This window comes from Fulmarus glacialis, unplaced genomic scaffold (genome assembly GCF_000690835.1).
Source record: "Fulmarus glacialis isolate BGI_N327 unplaced genomic scaffold, ASM69083v1 scaffold5016, whole genome shotgun sequence".
In the NCBI taxonomy this organism is placed as follows: Eukaryota; Metazoa; Chordata; class Aves; order Procellariiformes; family Procellariidae; genus Fulmarus; species Fulmarus glacialis.
Genome location: NW_009216115.1, coordinates 28,221 through 47,357, shown reverse-complemented (window position 1 = coordinate 47,357; position 19,137 = coordinate 28,221). Strand labels below are relative to the sequence as shown.

The 19,137-nt window shown below is 39.3% G+C and overlaps 1 protein-coding gene across 1 annotated transcript in view; it reads left to right on the top strand.

Annotated features, from left to right (window-relative positions):
- FANCM (Fanconi anemia, complementation group M) overlaps window positions 1-19,014 on the top strand; it is a gene marked incomplete at its 5' end in the record, with an annotated part of 50,823 nt that extends 31,809 nt beyond the window's left edge. The window contains 10 exons of the mRNA XM_009579170.1: window positions 3,813-5,690; window positions 7,258-7,316; window positions 7,916-7,994; window positions 8,116-8,184; window positions 11,522-11,678; window positions 12,723-12,829; window positions 14,852-15,418; window positions 16,187-16,571; window positions 18,086-18,377; window positions 18,867-19,014. Coding sequence (XP_009577465.1) covers window positions 3,813-5,690; window positions 7,258-7,316; window positions 7,916-7,994; window positions 8,116-8,184; window positions 11,522-11,678; window positions 12,723-12,829; window positions 14,852-15,418; window positions 16,187-16,571; window positions 18,086-18,377; window positions 18,867-19,014 — 3,741 coding nt within the window. The remainder of the gene's footprint in view (window positions 1-3,812; window positions 5,691-7,257; window positions 7,317-7,915; window positions 7,995-8,115; window positions 8,185-11,521; window positions 11,679-12,722; window positions 12,830-14,851; window positions 15,419-16,186; window positions 16,572-18,085; window positions 18,378-18,866) is intronic.
- Between the last annotated feature and the right edge of the window lie 123 nt (window positions 19,015-19,137).

Sequence of the window (19,137 nt, the reverse complement as noted above, 5' to 3'; positions counted from 1 at the left end):
TACAAGGAAGAAATTCTTCATTATGAGGGTGGTGAGGCACTGGAACAGGTTGCCCAGAGAAGTTCAAGGCCTGGTTGGATGAGGCTTTGAGCAAACTGGTCTAGTGGAGGGTTTCCGTGCCCATGGCATGGGGAGTTGGAACTAGATGATATTTAAGGTTTCTTCCAACCCAAACCATTCTGTGATTCTATCATTCTATGAACTAGAACAGTTATATAACTCCATGTAAGCCTGAAATTAGGTTACTGAAGTTTGTCCTAGATGCTAAATTTGTCTTCTGGACTGTTGTCCTGGCACACAGCAGTTCTGCTAGAATTTTTCTTTCTTTTTTTTTTTTTCAAGTTAGAACATAATCATGGGTATATGCAGTGGCTTAACGAAGTTCTTCAGTGTAACAGCTCCTCACTCCTCCTGCTTTCTGTGTTGTACCCAATTACTTATCCATGCAAGAAATTTCCCCATTTTGTTCTCTCTGTTTAAGTTTCTCTAAAGATTTAAAACCTTTCAGAAAGCTGGGAAGATGGTATACATGAGAGCATCTCAATGTTTTTGCTTGTTGGTTTCTTCAAAGAAATCTAATGGGTTTGTATTTTTTGTTTTCAAAAGAAATATTGACACTTCTGAAGAAGACTCATCTGGTAATTATATTATCTGTTATAGCTTCTACTAATTTATTCAGTATGGATATAAGGTTAGCAACCTATTAACTTCCTCCCTGACCATTAAAAAATGGCATCACATTTGCCACCTCCTAGTTCCTGAGGTATGTAAGCAAGAGATTACGTACCACCTTTACCAATTCAGGAACTTAATTCTTGAGTTTCTTTAGGTCCTTTGGATGACATGATATGGTTCTGTTACCTCTTACCGTCCTAAACATACAACTTCGTGTTTGGCCACATGAAAACATAAATTATTTGCTCTCATCTGCTCTACCCCTCTGGCCCAGTTGTGATTTGAATTATCCTTTTACCTACTCACAACCCTCATCTTTTCCTGCAGGTGTGATTAGTTTTGGGTTGCTTTGCTTTGGGTTACTTAAAAAATGCAGAACAATATAGGGCCAAGAATGATCTGTGATGTGCCTCTTAGAAGTGCATTAGGTGGGCAAGAGCATCACCTACTTCTGTTTCAGTAAGGTTTAGTGGTTTGGCAGCTAGTAAATCTTGAATCCATTTAATATACATTGTGTTCTTATAATGCTTGGATACTTTAATTGAAATATTATGCAACATTCAGTCGTTACTTACATAAATCTAAACATATCGTTATCAACACCATTACCTTGTCAACCAAATGTGTAATCTCCTCAGATGATGTTTGTGAGGTTAATTGGACTAGATAGTGTTGGTTGTTATTTGTTACTGCTCTTTGATTTCATACAAAGACTTCCATATCTTGGTTCTGTGTTTTGACTCAGCTTGAGGGAAACTAATTATTTAGAACCTACACATATCAAAATCATCCTTTAACCCTTTCATAGTCATTGTTTTCTTCACTATTTTTGTATTAAGACTTCTTATAAGTCAGCCTGTATAGTCTGGGGATGCCCCAGGAGATCTCTTTTTAAAAAATCCTAACTTTTAGTCGCTTTGGATATGTTTATAAATGGATGGCCTAAGCCTGGGCTGTGTAAGCAGCTGAGTAATGTCTTCTGTAGTGACAAATGGAGTAGGTGTTTCACAGTCCTTTAGAGATGAATCTCTAGCAATTGAACTTCCTCCCCCTATTCTACCACTCTACTGTGCTGACCATATAGAAATTGTATACGTTGTTGCTGAGACACACGTGTCATTGCTGTAAACAGGATTTGTAACCAGCTGTGCCCCTGACCCCAAAACAGCCTGTACACAGATTCTTCCTTATTTATTCTGCATATGATTCTTTCTGTGGCATGTGTATGAAGTTAGTGATAAAAATCTAAATATTGATTTTTTTTTAAATTATTTTTATTATTATTATTACTGAGAGTCAAAGAGTGCCATTAATACTGCATAGTATGCTTTACCTACTGCAACCAGAGAGGATCCAAAACTGTGTTAGGATGTGATCAGTCTTCAAATGCATGGAAGATGGCTTCGAATCCTGTTTTCGGAAATACATTTAGACAAGCCAGGCAGCAGTAATTTTAGGTATGGTTATTTCTGCCTTGTGTAATGGGGTAGAATGACTTTCCAGAGTATTTTTCAAACTTTGTTTTCCATGATTGACTCCTCTGGCTCCTGTAAGGAGTCTAGCAGTAAAAGGTTGTTTAGTAGCAGCTCCAGGTGTACCATCAGTGGAAACTCTTGACTCTAATTTCTTCACATCTCTTTTGGAAGAGATGCCTCGGTGGTACCAGGGCTCCCGGTTTTATCAAGATGTTGGTGTCACAGTGCCATTGGTTAGAACAGCTCTGGAAACTTTCTTAGCAACTCAATTACGCCAGGTGTTGAAAAATGAGAAGTCATGTTCTCTGTGAATAAAGACTAGGGGTTATGCCCATGGCAGAAGAGTCTGCGCATTGCTTGGGTACATAAGATAGGGAGTGAAGGGTCTAGCTTGTGAAGAGCTGGAGAAGGATGGGATGCTACTGGAAGATACAGATGTTGGAGTTTGAATAGTGAATATCAGCATGGCTAGCACAAGCTGAAGTAGAACTGCTCTAATAATATTCTTGTTGGACAATGAGGAGGGCTCAGGAGGTTATGATTATGAGGACCTTATTTTTTTCCTACTTATATATGGTAAGACTTTTGGAGAATGTTACTTGTATAGGAAGCAGGTAACCTCTTATTGTAAAAGTCAGTTTTATCACCCACTATTCTATAAAGGTACTTTGTTTCATTTCAGGGATTAATCAGTCTAGAGATTCATCTGACTGAACTGCCAAAAAATAATTGTACCTTCTGTTTAGATCTTACATCCTCATTTTTATTTTTTATTAGTGAAACAAGTTTGAATTTTGAAGGAGTGTTTCAAACTATTGGCTTTCAGAGCCTCATTTGGCCCTTACTGTTCCTTTTGGAGACTGCATGCCTCAATTTTGAAATCTTAATTTAAAAGAGAGTGAAAGGGACAATAAATAAATAGCTTTTCAATCCAGGCAGTCCTTATATGGATACCTAACTGGGAGTGATGTCAAAGTCTATTCTGCTTTTTTCAAGTGTATTTTTAAGAGAGTTAGTTGTCTAGGTCAGTGCCTTTTTGAACAGAAGATTAATAAGCATCCGTGAAAAAAAAATAATGTCAGAGTATCTAAGTGAGAAGTTCTTAATGTGTCATCAATGGCAATAGCCAAATTACAAATGATAGTACAAAGAGAACAGAGAACTCCAGGTTTACTTGTGCTTGAAAAAGGGTTTTTTCTGCTCACAGCACCTTTCTCAATTTGCTAGTCCTCCCAGAACTACAGCCTGTAAGCATTAGCCTGTCTGAGGACATAATACCTTGCACATTTTATTAGCGAAGTGAAGTTGCTTGCTGTTAATGTTCTGAGATTTGCATCTTAACTGCACGACACAGACACTCAGTGTGGAATACTGTGCATTGGTGCCCTGTTAAATGCTATCTTTATTTATGCATGGTATCTTTTGGTCTTTCTTAAACATTCAGGTTTGACTACCCAAGCATGGATTTGCAGTTAAGCTGCCAGCAAACTTTTTGTTTGAAAGTTCTGACCTTAAATGCAAAGCAGTTTCCTTTTGGTTTTTTTTTCCCTTTCTAATAACCTTTAGGAGTATGAAAACCTTTGTCACTTGTTTTAAATATCCTTATGACAAGTCCTTGTAAGCCTGTATGTATAGTAAATATTACACTGTCTTTGTCACCAGGGAGATTGCAGCTATGGTCTGGAGCTTCAGCCTCACTTATGTATTGAAGATGTTAATGTTCAAAGGAATAAAAGTCATTTTTCCATGACCAACTCCATCTTTGATCAGAAAGCACGCTCATCTAGAAAAGACATGGTACACAGATCAAAAGTAAAAACATTTTTACCTGATACAAATGATAATGGGAGTGAATTCTTTTCCACGTTTAAAATGGCAAAAACAAAGACTCCCAAAAGAACTGGATTAAATTGGGAAGTGCCTGTGTTACCTACAGATATTAATACTTCAGCTTCTTACTCAGCAAGAAAGCTTGCTCTGGTTGAAAATACTGACCAGGGCAGTCAAAAGGATAAGGAACTAGAGGTGACATTTGACTTAAATGAATTTATTGACCTATGTGACAACAGTGAAAGTACTGCAATTTATGAAAGTGCTGCAATAAAGGAATACAAAACTATAGATAAAGCTTGTGCGTCACTGGGGACGAACTACACAGATTCGGGTTATAGTAGCTTCACAGTTGAGAAATCACCTGTGTCCTCTGACTTATTTTATCTTCCTGAATCATATGTGGATTCATTTGCACTTGTGAGACCATCTGAGGAGCCTTCTTGGTTAAAACAAATATTTTCCCATGTGAAAAGGCTTTTATCACAATCTCCTCCCTCTTTGAATAAACTTTATGATTTTGACAACATGATGAGAAATGAAGAAACAATACGTCCTTTTCAAAAAGTTATTTCTGATAGTTATCCAGAGAGACCGCGGGACAAAGTCTTTCCTGCGTCCTCAGAAGCTGATCATTCACTGCTGTTCTTTGAATATCCTGAACTGAAAGTCACGAGTGAATTGTGTGCTTCTGTAAGTACCTGTTTTTCAAAAACTGTATCATCTTCTGTGACTGCTGTTGTTAAAGCCAAAGAGGAACTTCACTGGAATGACAGCTTTGATAGTCTGTTTGATAATGAAGAATTCACTGAAATTCAAAAGAAAACTCCAACAATAAATCACACTGTGATAAATAATCCTTCAAATAAGTATTTTGTTCAAAAAGATAAAGAAGATCTTGAAATTAACAAGAAAAATGTGATTATTGATGAAGAGAAGAGTATCCATTTATTTGAAGATGAACACATTTGTGACACAAATAATGGAAGCTTTTCAAATAATGGAAGCTTTTCTATGAACAATAAGTGTTTAGTCAAGTCAGATTCAGGTGCGAATGTTGCTAGGCCAGTTGGAGAGCGAAGATCCGAGTGGTTTCCATCAGAGGTGTGCTGCGTGAACGCCGACAAAACCTGCAAGGAGCAGGCAATAAGCAGTAAAACCACAACCATGGAAATGTCAGGTGATATTAGTGTGACTGAGCAGTTTCTGCATAACGATGATCTTTATGACTGTTCTCAAGAACTGTTTTCTGTTAACTTTGATCTGGGATTTTCCATTGAAGAATGTGAGAATGAAATCTCTGAAGAAGCTATAAATACTAATAATATCAGAAAATTAAATGGTGCTTCAGGGAGTCATGCAGATGTTAAATCCACTGAAGATAAAAAAAAATTACTGAATAGCTCCAGACTTGAAACATCTCCAAAACGGGATTGCAAAAGTCTTGAGAGAAGAGGCATTTCCACACCATTCCCATTCCAGAGTAGGAGCACGAATGACAGAGAAGGGACTGAGGATGCTACCACTGCAGTGCCTTTCTTGAAGTCAGGAGACAGAAGAACGGGAAGTGGATCACCTGAAGCTTTGGCTTCTGCACTTTCTACCCCAACAAGTAGAAAGATTATGAATATTGAAGCTATTAGAAGAATTCCTATGAATGTCTTCTCTAGTGCCAGGGAGGAAATTCCAGAGGTGCCTCTTACAGATAAAGTAAATACAAGCCCACGTAGGCAGAACTTTGGGAGTTCAGCCGCCTGCTGAAGGTAGGGATTTCAGTGGTACAGTTAGTTAATACCTTCATGTTTAAATAAATAATGTAGAATCCACTATCTTTTGGATCCTCAGTTTGGTTTTATGACTTAGGTGGGAAGGATGAAAGGAAAAGGGAATAATGGTTATAATACTAGAAGTTGGCTCAGTGAGGAGACTTTCCAGAACCTTCAGCCTGCATACGAGCTCGAAGGTAGGGATTTCAGTGGTACAGTTAGTTAATACCTTCATGTTTAAATAAATAATGTAGAATCCACTATCTTTTGGATCCTCAGTTTGGTTTTATGACTTAGGTGGGAAGGATGAAAGGAAAAGGGAATAATGGTTATAATACTAGAAGTTGGCTCAGTGAGGAGACTTTCCAGAACCTTCAGCCTGCATACGAGCTCAGCCATTTGAGGCGGAAATGCATGCATGCATATTGGAGGAAGTACTTGCAATTAAACCTCTCGTACCTCTTCACAAGTGCTAACGGTGCAACCATGTGAGACATAATTGTGTGAGCTATAGCTGCCTTTAAAGCTCTTCCTTAATCCTCTCAGTATCTGATTCATAATCATCTGCATCTGTTACACTTCAATCCCTGAATCCATGCCTTCATATTTTCCTATCATTGTTCCCGAGGAATAGAAACTCTCCTGATGGATTTCTTCAGTTTAGTTGCATGAGAACTGACTTGTATTTAAAATTTTCTGATTATAACTTCAGCAGAAACCTGGATTGTCTTAAAAATATCGACTGTTTGTAGGGTCTATTCTATTTTTTATTTCCTCCCTTCTCTCTCCCCTTTTGTCTTTTTGTGTTTTAGGACCATAAAAAAATATTTCATATTCAACTATTGCCAATATATAAATGACCATCATTCTTCACTCGTAGGTCACTTACAGGTCATATTCACAACTTTGTCGTGTTTATCTCTAATAACCTTGAATTACTTTCAAAATAATTCAGGCTTAATAGTACTCGGTCTGATTCATAGGGCACATTGAGTTTTTCTGAATGGTTTTGTTAGTATCCTTAAGCATTGAAACAAAGCATAAACAGTCCCTTTGGTGGTTAAAGCATCTTTTTTTCCTTCTCTTTGAATTTGTCTGATAGTCATCGTATTTTCTGAAGGTGATTGGTTGTTGAATGCCACCTTTCTTCCTGAATCACACCTTCAAACTGATATGTTAGTTTGCTGAATTCAAAAATTGTAATCCATTAAAAAAAAAAAAAACCAAAACCGAAAAAAAAAAAAACCACCCCACAAACCAAAAACCCCAACCACCCCAAAAACAAAACCACAGAAGGAAACAAATTGCTTCTAATTGTTTTAGAATTGCAGGGTTAATACTGAACCTGGATCAGATTAAGGGCTTTGTCCGGTCGGGTCTTGAAAACCTCCCTGGACAGTGTGTGTTGTTGAAATGATAGTTATTGGTATTTAAATATGTTATTTTATGAGTGGAATGTTTGGGAATTTTGTGCTTTTCCTTAAATAAATTCAAACTTTTGAGTGATTTAGTCAGAACCAACTCTCCATCCCACCCTATCCTGCCATACTCCCAAAGAAACAGAGTTAATAATTTATGCGGAGGCTGCAGTTAATGTCGAGCCTGCTTTGGGGTAGGAAGGATTTACAATAGACAGCATACCTATTGCACCGAGTCCAGGGTCTCTCTGTCAGAATTGGAGCTTTGTCATGCAGGAAGGAATATCTTGTATTTCATAAAGGCAGTCCTTTGTAAAAACAAAAAAGGCTGCAGTTGTTTGAAAAGGAGTTGGAAAGAGGAGTTTTTAGTGAGTTCTGGTTTTGTTTCAGTGCACCCAAAGGGGTATGTGTTACAAAACGCTTCCAGAAGTGTAACTCTTACTCAACTTTTAAGGGCTGCTTCTCTTGGTTTCATTTTTCACCTCCCTTTTTCTGTATCTGTACTGCCTGGGGTAATCACTTCCACACAGAGACTCTCCAGGGAACTAGGATTTATTGTACATCTCAGCTGGAGATTATTTATTTTGATTAACAAGGCTAAAGAGAACAGTATTTGCCACATAGATCAATAAGTAATCTCCTTTGTAGGTACTTTTATGAGAGAGTCAGATTTTGATTGCTCAGTTATAGCAATATTGTATTGTGAACAATGCATTTTCTTGTGAATGTTGTTTACTATTTTTTCTGTAGGAACCAGCAGTGAGAGTGAAGAGGAGATCGTTTTCCAGAGAAAAAGAAGAACAAAAAAGAATGTTTTGAAGTCTCCTGATGTGAGTCTTAGAAAAAGGGGAAAAAAAAAAAAAAAAAAAGACAAGAGAAGCAAAATGACAAGGAAGTCAAACGCCAAAACAAAAATCCTCTTTGCAATTATACTTATTTCTGTTTACATAGGTTATGAATGATAGTGATTTTGAATCGCCGATTCATGCCATCAGAAAACGTCGACACACACTTAACATGGTTAGTAAGTGCTTTGGTGAGACAGAAGAAAAATAATACAAACTCATTTATGGAGTATATATTTAAACACTTACTCTTTCTCCAGTCAGTAGGCAAGTGTTCTTATTAACAATATTTTATGCCATCTGACCTAAGGCATATTAGAATGTAATTGCTTTCCTTCCTTCAATTTTTTCCCGAGGTCTCCAAAGATGACTTTGTAGTTGTTGTTTGGCAGTGAATTATTGTTATAGGCAGGAGAGCTGAGCCTCTCCCGTTGTGAAAGGCAGTAAAATAATCTTTCTTCCACAAAGGTTTGAACCAAAAAAAAAAAAAAACAAAACAAAAAAAAACCCCTTATGTCACAGTTGACCTGATTTTTCTTCCAAATAACATGTTTTTCTGTTCCTTTTATATTTAGTAAGATGATTAGCGTTATTGCATTATTTTGCCATAGCAAATCAATCACAAAAAATCAGGTGTTGCTTAAAAAAAACAGGTGTTGAAGGATGACTGTGTAATTAAAGTATTGCTTGCTTTAGTATTATTTATTGAAGTGTTTGTGAAATGTTCCTCTAGTCAGACACGTCCACTGATGACAGCATGGATTTTCACAAGAACTCAAGTAGGATCACAAATAGCAGCTCAGCAGCCTGTAACAAAAAACAGCTGAGAAGTAGGAAACGGCAAAAGGTCAAGAGCAATTTTATATACAAGGTATGTGACGTTACATGTCTCTTAATACGTTGAAGGTCATATTTGGAGCAGTTTGCATTGAAGTTGCAACGTAGATAACGGCTGCGCATTGTCATATGTGTGTGCATGTATGTAAGTGCACGTTTGCAACATTGTGAAACCTAGTTCAGAAGAAAGAGACTTAGTGAGATTCTCCTTTCTGTTCAAACTGCAAGAATGAACTGAAAATATTTTCTGATTTGTCTGTATTTAAATTTAAAAAACCCATGAAAATGCCAGAAATGTTGAGCACTGGTTTCACATACTTAAGACGAAAATTTACGATGTCATTGAGTCACTCATTCTGGAGCTTTTGTGTATTTTATGGCCTAAAAAATTGAGTTTCTGTCTATTTTATGGCCTTTGTAGGATCTCATGATACAACTGTCTTACAGTAGGCATGCAGTTGGGCAGCTCTTTGTTTTTAAGACATTGTTTAGGAGGGTTAAGGCTCATAGCTATTTCACAAAAGTTTGTTGCAAACATTTGACGTGACAATTTGAAACACTGGATAATGATCTGAACCCTCACGTCCGTTGCCTGACTTCCAGAGGAATCTGCAGGGCCCTGCGTAATAATGTTCTGAAGCAAAACAACGATTTACATTACAAGTAGAAGATACTCAAAAATTAGTCAGACTCAGGAAGCTCGGGTACTTCTCCAGAACTTACGCTATTACGATACTTGATCATATGAATTTACCACCTACTCTAATGGTTTCAACTTTGAACATCTTAAGACAGCAATGGTCCCTCGACCCCAAAGCTTAAATTTGAACTTAGTATTTTACACTTTAATCTGTCACTGCATCAGGAATGGATGCAGGAGAGGTTGCAGGGCCAGAATCATATATTCATAGTAAGTTGAAAAGCTCTTAAATACGCATGGGAGTGGTTCCAGTAAGCAGAAATTACTGTAATCAGGACTCTGGGGCACATTATGTTGGAAATGTTTAATGTTTTAAAGATAATCTTCATTATGGAGACTTCCCTATAGTATCAAGTACTTTATGTTCTGGAATACAAAGAATTAGGTAGACGAAAAATCTGTTTTTCAATTTTATTTAAACTTTGTTTTTTTAATGTGAGACCAAAATTGTGTTACCTGTATACTTAGGAAATTCTACTCTACCTTCACATATATTCTTACCTAAACATTCATAGTGATGAACATGTCAGAATTCCAGATCCACAGAAGATCCAAGACATCAAAATCATTCTAATCAGTCCACCATCAGTTATGGTGTTCTGTCAGAAGTACAGGTAATGGAGTTGTAAGTGCAGCAGAGATCTGCAATTAGATTAACAGAGATTGTGAGAAGTCCGAGGTGACCAAAATAGCCACTGGCACTGAATTCAAAGATTCAGTAAATAATTTAAGAACCTGGTAACTTATTGTTTCCCACGTGTAACCGGACTCTTGACTGTTAGTTTCTGGTGTCACAGTGCTTTCACACTGCAGGGTTTGTCCTCTCCGTAGTCCTTCACAAGTAAGAAGGATTAAGACTAATTGGCAATAGCATTGAGAGTTCTTTCCTGTAAACAGGTGACCTCCAGTGTGTTTCAGAATAATCAAAATTGTTCTAGAAAAGGAACCATTAATAATGCCTGTCATTCAAGCTTACTAATTGATGTAAGCAAATAATTAAAAGACTTGGGAAAATTTGAAAATCAGAGATGTCACTTATTGTAGCACCAGATACCTTAGTCTTCCATGTACTAAACTAAAATTCACAGCTTTGTGCTTTTTATTCAAAGTATTTTGAAGGCAAGCAAATCATTCTTTTGGAGTAATTGGGACATGTAATGTTTTTTGAGGTTTTTTCACATTTTACTTTGGTACTTTATAGCTGAAATTATAGAGAAAAAGTTAGCTTAATATAATGTATCTCTGACAAAACATCTTTCTGAATTCATTTGTTTTGTTTCCATGTACGTTCTTGTGAATGTTTCATTGTTTGTTTTTGATGGAACTTAGTACCAAGTTTTGTATCATGTCTTCTGGACTGCAGTTCACATGTGAAGTGCCTCATCTTCCCTGAAAGACGAGCATTTTCTCAATAATGAGTTGCATTGTGTGATGAATTCATGAAACAATTAATCCTAAGTTCTAAACAGGAAAGGGCAAACCAGTGTGAAGTCTGTATCTGAAGTTAAGTTTCAGAGTAATCCAGCACTTCACAATCAAACCAGATTTTTGAAAGCAAATAAAATGAGTAAAACTAGTTTTATAACTTACAAAATAACCTAATACTTTTGGGTCACTTAGCTACCATGGGTTAGTAAGCTCTGCCTGTACTATTAACTAGTCTAGGTGCAAACAGTGCTACACACTGTGGTTACCTTTGGCCAGTGCTTTGAAATGGACTCCAGCTTCACCCTTCTGTGCTGGTGGGACAGACATTTCAGCGCTGTCATGTATTTCACTGAACTTTGTGTTCTTTATGTCACTGTTCCCTGTGATGGATACTCTTTTCAAAGCTAGAAGCCTAATATCTGTGATCATCTAAGCAGTTGATGTTCTGAAGTCACGAACTGGTTTAATCAGAGATCTCATATGTAACATTAGTTAATTGGGAGCCACCTTCTAACTAAAATTTTGTTTGGATTTTTTTCATTTTTAGAACGCAGCGAGACAGTTTTTAGATGAAGAAGCAGAGCTGTCCCAGCAAGACGCAGATAGTGTTTCATCTGATGAGAGTGATGATGCAGAGAACGAGCTGAACTCTTCACTTGCTCAATTCCTGAATGATGATGTAGAGGTCACACAAGTGCTAAATGGTGAATGAGGAGAGTTGTTTATGATTTTAAGATAAGGGGTGTTGCTTAGCAAATGGCATGGGCATTCAGTCAGCTAATACGTCAGCATGTGTCAGCTAATAAGCCGTAACCTCCTCAGCTGTGGTGAATCAGGTGCTTTCCATTATCTGTTTGTACCTTTTCTGTTTGTATTGGCATGGGTTGCTTATGTAGTAAGTTCCTCACTGGAGTCTCTATGGTACAATAGTTTTGAGCAGGCTGGTATCTGTTTTTTGAGGATTGCGGGGGCAGGAGATAGCCTCTCGCTAAGAGTCAACCACCCCCTCATACACCATTATGACTGAAGAGAAAAACAATTTTCCATTTCACTTAGAAATTTCTGAATTTTTCAGGTCTTCTGTTACAGAGAGACCTAAAATATGATATGAAATAACGATATGAATGTTAAAGATAAAATTACAGTGTTGACACTGACAGAGCTGACAAGGTAATGCTGTTTTTTGGCCAAGATGATTTACTTACCCCTGTGCTTACGAACCTTGTCTTTCCCTGGGATATTTGCATGATGGAATCATCTTACTACCATTTAAGATTCCCAGATGTTGCTGAGGATTTTCCTTCTCCACTGAAATTGTGAGTTGTTCCCTGTAAGATCCTGTGTGGGCTTCAGTAAACCAATCCCTTTCTCATACAGTCTCTGAAATCAATTGTTGTGTCTATTTTGGGAGAGACTTGCAACATGGAAAACTGAGTGATTTGGCTTTGCTGTGGTTAAATTGCCCTTCTCCCTGCTGCGAGCATCCAGAGCTCTGCCTGCTGAGAAAACCTTCTACACGGCAGCTTTTGTGATGCCAAGCTGGGTAGACCTAGTCCTTGGCTTTAGTCCTTGGCTTTGGGATTTTCAGAGGTGTTTGGAGAATTTCAGATTTTTGTTTTGTGAAATACAGGTTTTTGGAAGACTATAAAGGAATTACTTAATATGGAAAACACGATGTAACAATAATGAATTAAAAATTATATCCCTAATAATACTGTATTCTCTTTTATCTTCTTGTTCTAATTCAGACTGTGAGATGAAAGGAGTTTACCTGAAATCTGTGCGTAGTCCAGCTCTTGGCAATAGATACAAAATGGTTCATCGTGAATTCAACAACATGGCAATTTTCTCACAGGTATGAAACGAAATGACTACTGTCCTTGTGAAATTCCAATTGCATGTGACCGTATTTAGGTTCTAATCCTATTTTGAAGTGTAGTTTTGCAGCCTATTGTTGATGAATAATAAGTTCTAACAAAGACTTTTGACTTCATTTTGATTTTTAAGTTAAAGCGTGCAGACACGTATGCTTTGATGGAAGTGTACACACCCTGTTCTTCAGGTGTTCTTCTGGAGAGAGGCTGTCAACCAGTCTGAAGCGAAAGCATCCCAGTCCCTAGTCTTTTCACTGAAGAGTGGCGATCATTGTTGATCGATGTAGGACTGCATGGTGCTTCCAGGGTCGGAAGCTTATCTCCTCCTCACTGCTGTCTTCCACTGTCATAGAGGATACTGGCTGAGGAAAAGTCCTCTCACCCAGCATGTGAGGTTTCCAGGCTCTTAACCGACTTCCCTGAGTTTGGTGAAACAAGCAACCCCCAAATAGAGGTGTAACAGTTTGGGCATATTCCTGTTACCCAGTTGTATGTCAGATTGCCCTGCGCTCTTGTTGCCAGACAAGCAGCAGTGCCGAGATCAAATTTTCTCTAGCAATTACAAGGTTAGCTCCTGAAATGTAAGTTTGGAAACATTTACAAGAAAATAAAGTAACATATTTAACAGTGCTTGTTGCTCCTCAGCACTCTCTGGCAGCGTGTCTCTTGCTGTCCAGTGTCCCCCGTGTTACTGGAGCCTGACCCTTTACATGGTCCCCAGATGCCAGTTGTGCCCCTGCCGTGTGGCGTAACTACTGAGCACGAATGACTCTCCAGAGCAGATCCTTAGCCAAGCTCTTGCCGTATTGCATACAGCATTGTTATGCACTAATTCTGTGTACTCATAAAAGTGCCAGTGAAACATTTCTGGATTATTGTAACGGAGCTTCTTTCAAAATGTTAACTTCTTATCCTGCCCGCTCCTGGCTTAGTTCTGTTTTTCTGTCACACCTGGCTGTGTTCCCCCTCCATGTGAACACTACACGGTGCTCAGCAGAAACGTTTCCTCCGTGATCTGTCTTCTGGGTTTTGTTTTACTCTGGACTCTTTGTACATCACATGACATAAATCACTTATACAGTATTTTTTAGCTACTTAATTTTCCCTTGGGAAATTAAGTAGTTAAACAGAACTGGAAAAATGGATGCTCAGGATGGTTCCTTATCTCCCCCCCCATTTTTTTTTTTTTCTGTATCCTGTATTCCTGGTTTTTATATCACCTTCAGCACAAGAAAATGGAGATCTATATTTGATGAAAAGGATAAATCACTTTTTTCGTTAACACACAAAAATTCAGGTTGTGCTCATTGATTATTTGCAAGCAGATAAGAAGCGTGCATGGGACTCAATTTCCAAGCAGCCTCGGCTTATTATGTCAGTTTTGTTGTTGTTTCAGCTGAGGCAGTGTTGCTGAAAATGCAAAGCTTGAACTTCCATTTCATTTTACATATTGCAAAGGCATCATAAAGTGCTTCTGCCAGCAAGCCTTGTGCGTGTGCTGTGGAGTTCGTTATGCGCGTGGTACAAGGTGTGGAATCTGCCTTTCCTCATGCAAAACCGCAACTTGTCCCGAGTGTGCAAGCATGGCGGTTCGGAGTCCTTCCCCCTGTGCAGAGACACGCAAAGGAGATACTCCTGTCTGCATTCCAACCTGTTTGATAGTAGTATTAGTGAGCGAGTCTTGCTTCTATTGTCATACTACAATTAATATTCCCATTAAAAGCTTTCTGGTGACGAATCATGGGCCTGACCGAAATCTGAGTGTACGCTCGTTCCAGACACAGCTACGAATGTGTAGGGCCCCAGTGTTGGGCCCTCAGGGAAGTAGCTCAGGAACTGCAGAGCATATTCTGCAGGGGAGGTTTTGAGAGGTGTGAGAAGCCCCTAGGCCCTGTGGTACTTGTGCATAGGATGGATTGGATATGCAGTGCGTTTATGGAGAGGAGCAAAATCATTGCAGTGTTTCAAAACTTACTGGGTTTGGTTTCCCCCCCCTCCCCCAGATTCCTGAGCAAGACCAGACTTATGCAGAAGACAGCTTCTGTGTTGGAGAGGAGGAAGAGGAAACTTGCAAAAAAAGTGAATCTAGTGAGGAGGAAGTGTGCATTAATTTTGATCTCCTAAATAATGAGAGTTTTACTAGTGGAAGAAAACAATACCTCACTCGCCGCAGAAAAAAATTAAACCAGGCCAGGATGGAAGAGAACTACCCTGTCCCAATGCAAAAGAAGAAACCATCCCGAATTATTGTTCTCAGTGATTCCAGTGGGGAAGAAACAAGTGTCAGCAATGAGAAGCCCATGAAAACAGACTGTTTCTGGGCAGAACAGGAAAATGCTAAGTTACCCAAGTCATTGCCTTCAGTCTCTTCTGCGCAGCACAAAAAAATTGCTGGGGAAATTGGTGTTCATCAGTCTGTGGAGAGTAAGAGTGAGATGCTTCTCAGCTTGAAAGCTTCAGTATCTGAAATGCTGGATTTTCGCCCAGACCATCAAGTCAGGAGCACACACTTTCCACCAGCGCTCACTAGTTCTGATTCAGGGAAGGAGGATCTCCAGGCTCCCACTGAGGTCAGTGTTAATTCAAAACAAGGACCTTCCTCGCACCTCACGTGTGGGAGAATCCCACGTGGTGGGAATCTGCCCCATTGCACTGTTGTTTTGAGGGCTGTTAGCAATACAGCAGCAAGAGTGAGCGTGCTTCTGGTGATAAAGGAGCAGGTCCATTCTGCTTGCACTGCTTTACATCATCTCCCTTTTCTTTGGTATAGGAAGCTTTTGTACTCACAGGATAACTTGGAGAGTATCTTAGCAGTCAATAAATAAAAATTGTGGATTAGATATTGTCTTGCATCTGACAATCATGGAGGAATATGGATCTATTTCAAATAGTAGAGTGTCCACTAATTCTTTGGGTTTTGTAGTTATAAAATACTTGTTCACTGTCCTAAATTAAGACCCTTCATAGTTGGATTCCTGATCTCTTACACTTTTCTGCCTGACTTTTATCATTTACAGTATTCAGTTTTTGTTGAACTCGTTAGTGAAGGCTGCATGCTTTTGTCATTCAAACTGCTAAATAATTAGATCAACTAATTTGGGAGATTGTTAGTTTATAGGGGTTTAAAGTGTTAATCTGAACATGTTAATGTTTTGCAATATCAAAAATACCTTTTTTCCTAAGATTACTTGGATTTAAAAAAAAAAAAAACATTGAACAAAGTGTATCTGTTAAGGATCAGTATTTGAAAACTTTTTTTTTTTTTATTGGCGTGTTGTTCTTTGGCCTTATTCTTCTGTGATCTCTTAGAAATACCGTGTGATTTTCAACATTTACAGGTGGAAAGTTCTTTGAAGAATACCTGTAGGAGCACTTCAGTTCCGCCTTGTTCTGCTTCCACAAACCCCTCTTCAGCTACATTTCTGTTTTCACGTGACCCTCTGGAGGAAAAACCTTCACTCTGTATACTGGCAGACAGTCGTGAGATCTCCTCTGGAGCAGAGGTGATTTCTTCCTTGAAGGCCGTTCATGGAGTAAAGGTGCAGGTTTGCTCGCTAAGCAGCAGCGATTACATCGTGAGCAACCGCATGGCAGTGGAAAGGAAATTTCTGTCAGAATTACTGAACTCTGTGAACAGGAATAAAGTCACCCAGCGGATCCAGCGCCTGCAGAACATGTTTGAGAGAATATGTGTGATTGTGGAAAAGGACAGGATTAAAACAGGTAGGTGTTAAAACAGGCGGGGGCACCATGGGGACACACTGGTCTCTGCTCAAGGCTTGCACTGGCCACACAAGCTTTGTGTATAATATGGGATGGAAAGTAGATAGAAAACCTGTATTTTAGTCTCTGTAGGAGTATTACATTAATAAGATCACCAGCTGAACATTAAAATTTGTTTTGCTTTTGAGGGCCATTTAATATTGGCAGAGATCCACAACTGGATCTAGAGGGATACATTGCTTACTCATTACTGAGGCAGGGAAAAGCAAACATTATTAATTGACCATATTAATATGTGCAAAAAAACCCCAACTTCAAGACAGATTTCAACCAAGAAGGTAGGAATAGTTCCTTTATTGAACAGGCACAATCTTATCTATGCTCGGCACTAAAATCATAGTGGACTCAAGAAAAATAGTTTTTCTAGCAGTAACCTAACGAGTGGTATCTGTCAAACTGTATAAGAAAATTCTCACGGTTTAGAACCAGGAAGGTTGGTAGCCAGCCTGAGCACACCATCCCACATATTGTCTACCTCCAAAATATAGAGACCAAACCACATAATGGCTGCTACTTGAACAAGCAGAAGATAATCAGCTGAATGAAATCAGTTTTTAGAAAAAGACAAAAAGGGCACTCCTACAAAGAGTTACTTTGGGAAGGCTGTGTTTGAGCTATTGGCTCCTGTCACAAAGCACAGAATAGAGGAGTCTCAAAGATGCCTCCTGACTTGAATAAACATTTGTGGAAAATTCAAGACTATTTCTTCTATTTATACAGTTTGGACAAGCCATTTGTTTTAATCCTAAGATCCAAATTATGCAATCAGACGAAATTCTCAGTGCCATCTAGAAAATAATTGAGAGGTCTTGCTTGCACCTGCTTCACAGAAGATATGGAACTAGAACTCACAGCTCCAATTAAATTACAGATATTCTGGGATATAAAATTCCACTATTGAAATCAAATTGTGAGATGGTTCAGATATGGAAACAATGATAGAATTGGTCACTGAAGATGTAGCTTTTCAGTGGGGGCTGTAGATAAGTGGGTTGCGTTTGAGCTGCCTTTTTACACCGTTGCTGAAGGTGTCATTCATTTTCATCCTTTTTGTCCAGTTTTTCTCATTACGCTGTTTCCAGAGTGCTGCTGGTTTCTTGTTTGACAGTGTTCAAGTGCTCTTACTTTTGTAGCTTTACCAAACCTCTTCTGATTTGGTCTGTCCTGTTGTTCATCACTTATCATGTGTTCCTCTCAATCCTCTCTCCTAACGACATTTAATTTGCAATTTCAGTGTTAATTCCTAAACTCTACCTCTCAAATAACCAAGTAAATCCTGCCTCTATGACCCCTCCTGCCTCCTCTCCTTGAGACGTTTTCCCTCACCTTGTTTTTGGTTGTGAGTTCTCAAAGCAGGGAATCTTGGAGCTGTTTTGCTTTGCCTGATTCATATTAGATTTTTCACAGTAATTTAGCACTTAAATCTCACTGAGTTTTCTGTATTTTAACTGCAGGAGAAACGTCACGATTTTTCCAGAGGACACAGTACTACGACAGTGTCCTCTCAGCCTTGGTCCAAGCTGGGGTCCGAATTCTTTTTAGCTCTTGCCAAGAGGAAACTGCCGGTTTGCTGAAAGACCTGGTTTTGGTGGAGCAAAGAAAAAACGCTGCCATTTGCGTGCCAACGGAGGTGGAGGGTCACAAACGGGAAATGCTCAACTTCTACTTGAGTATTCCTCATCTCAGCTACCTGGCTGCTCTCAATATGTGCCATTACTTCGACTCCGTGAAGAAGATGGCCAACAGGTAACAGCAAAGATGTACAGCAAGCGCTTTGAGGCCTGGCTTTCCTTTTGCTCCTCTGTCTCATCTGGGATCTGCTGGGGTGGTTGCTCAAAGATCCTTCCTGTGCCTTTCTGTTACTGCCAGAGCTCCCTGGGAGCTTTCCTGTCCCCGCATCCGTCCTGTTCTTTATGCATTTCTCAGTCTCCTCAAGCTGAGCAGACCAGGGCAATGACATGGGCTCCGCTTCCACCATCCCTCCTTCCACCATCCTTTTCCTTTCCCCTTTTCCAGCATTCTGTTTTCTCTGCAGCTCTCTTAGGCTTTGTCTGGTGTGCGCCCAGCCTTCAGAAACCTGGGGAGAGGTGACCGCCAGCAGCTCATGGCGTTCCTGTCGCTCTCTTCTCACTGGACACTTCTTGCCCACTGGCAGTTTCCCCTTTTGTCTGTGAATCGCCCATTGGACTCCAAAGAGCTGCAGGTGAGGTGCCATTCTGCTGTGGTCTCTTACAGCTCCCCGTTGGACATCGCCACCGGCGCCCAGGTCAGCCCGCAGAAGGCCGAGGAGATCTACCGCTACCTCCACTACGGTTTTGACATGCAGATGCTGCCTGAGAACCTCTGCCCTAAGGGGAGAGGCAATAGAGCTGCCAGGAGCTAAGGGGAGTGAAACTTGGTTTCTGGCCCCCCAGCTCTTTTCTTTTAACTGCACTTTACTGAGTTTTGATTCACTGTAAAATATGTAAATAAATCCTTGCAGAAGCATCAGGGGCTTTTGGCATGC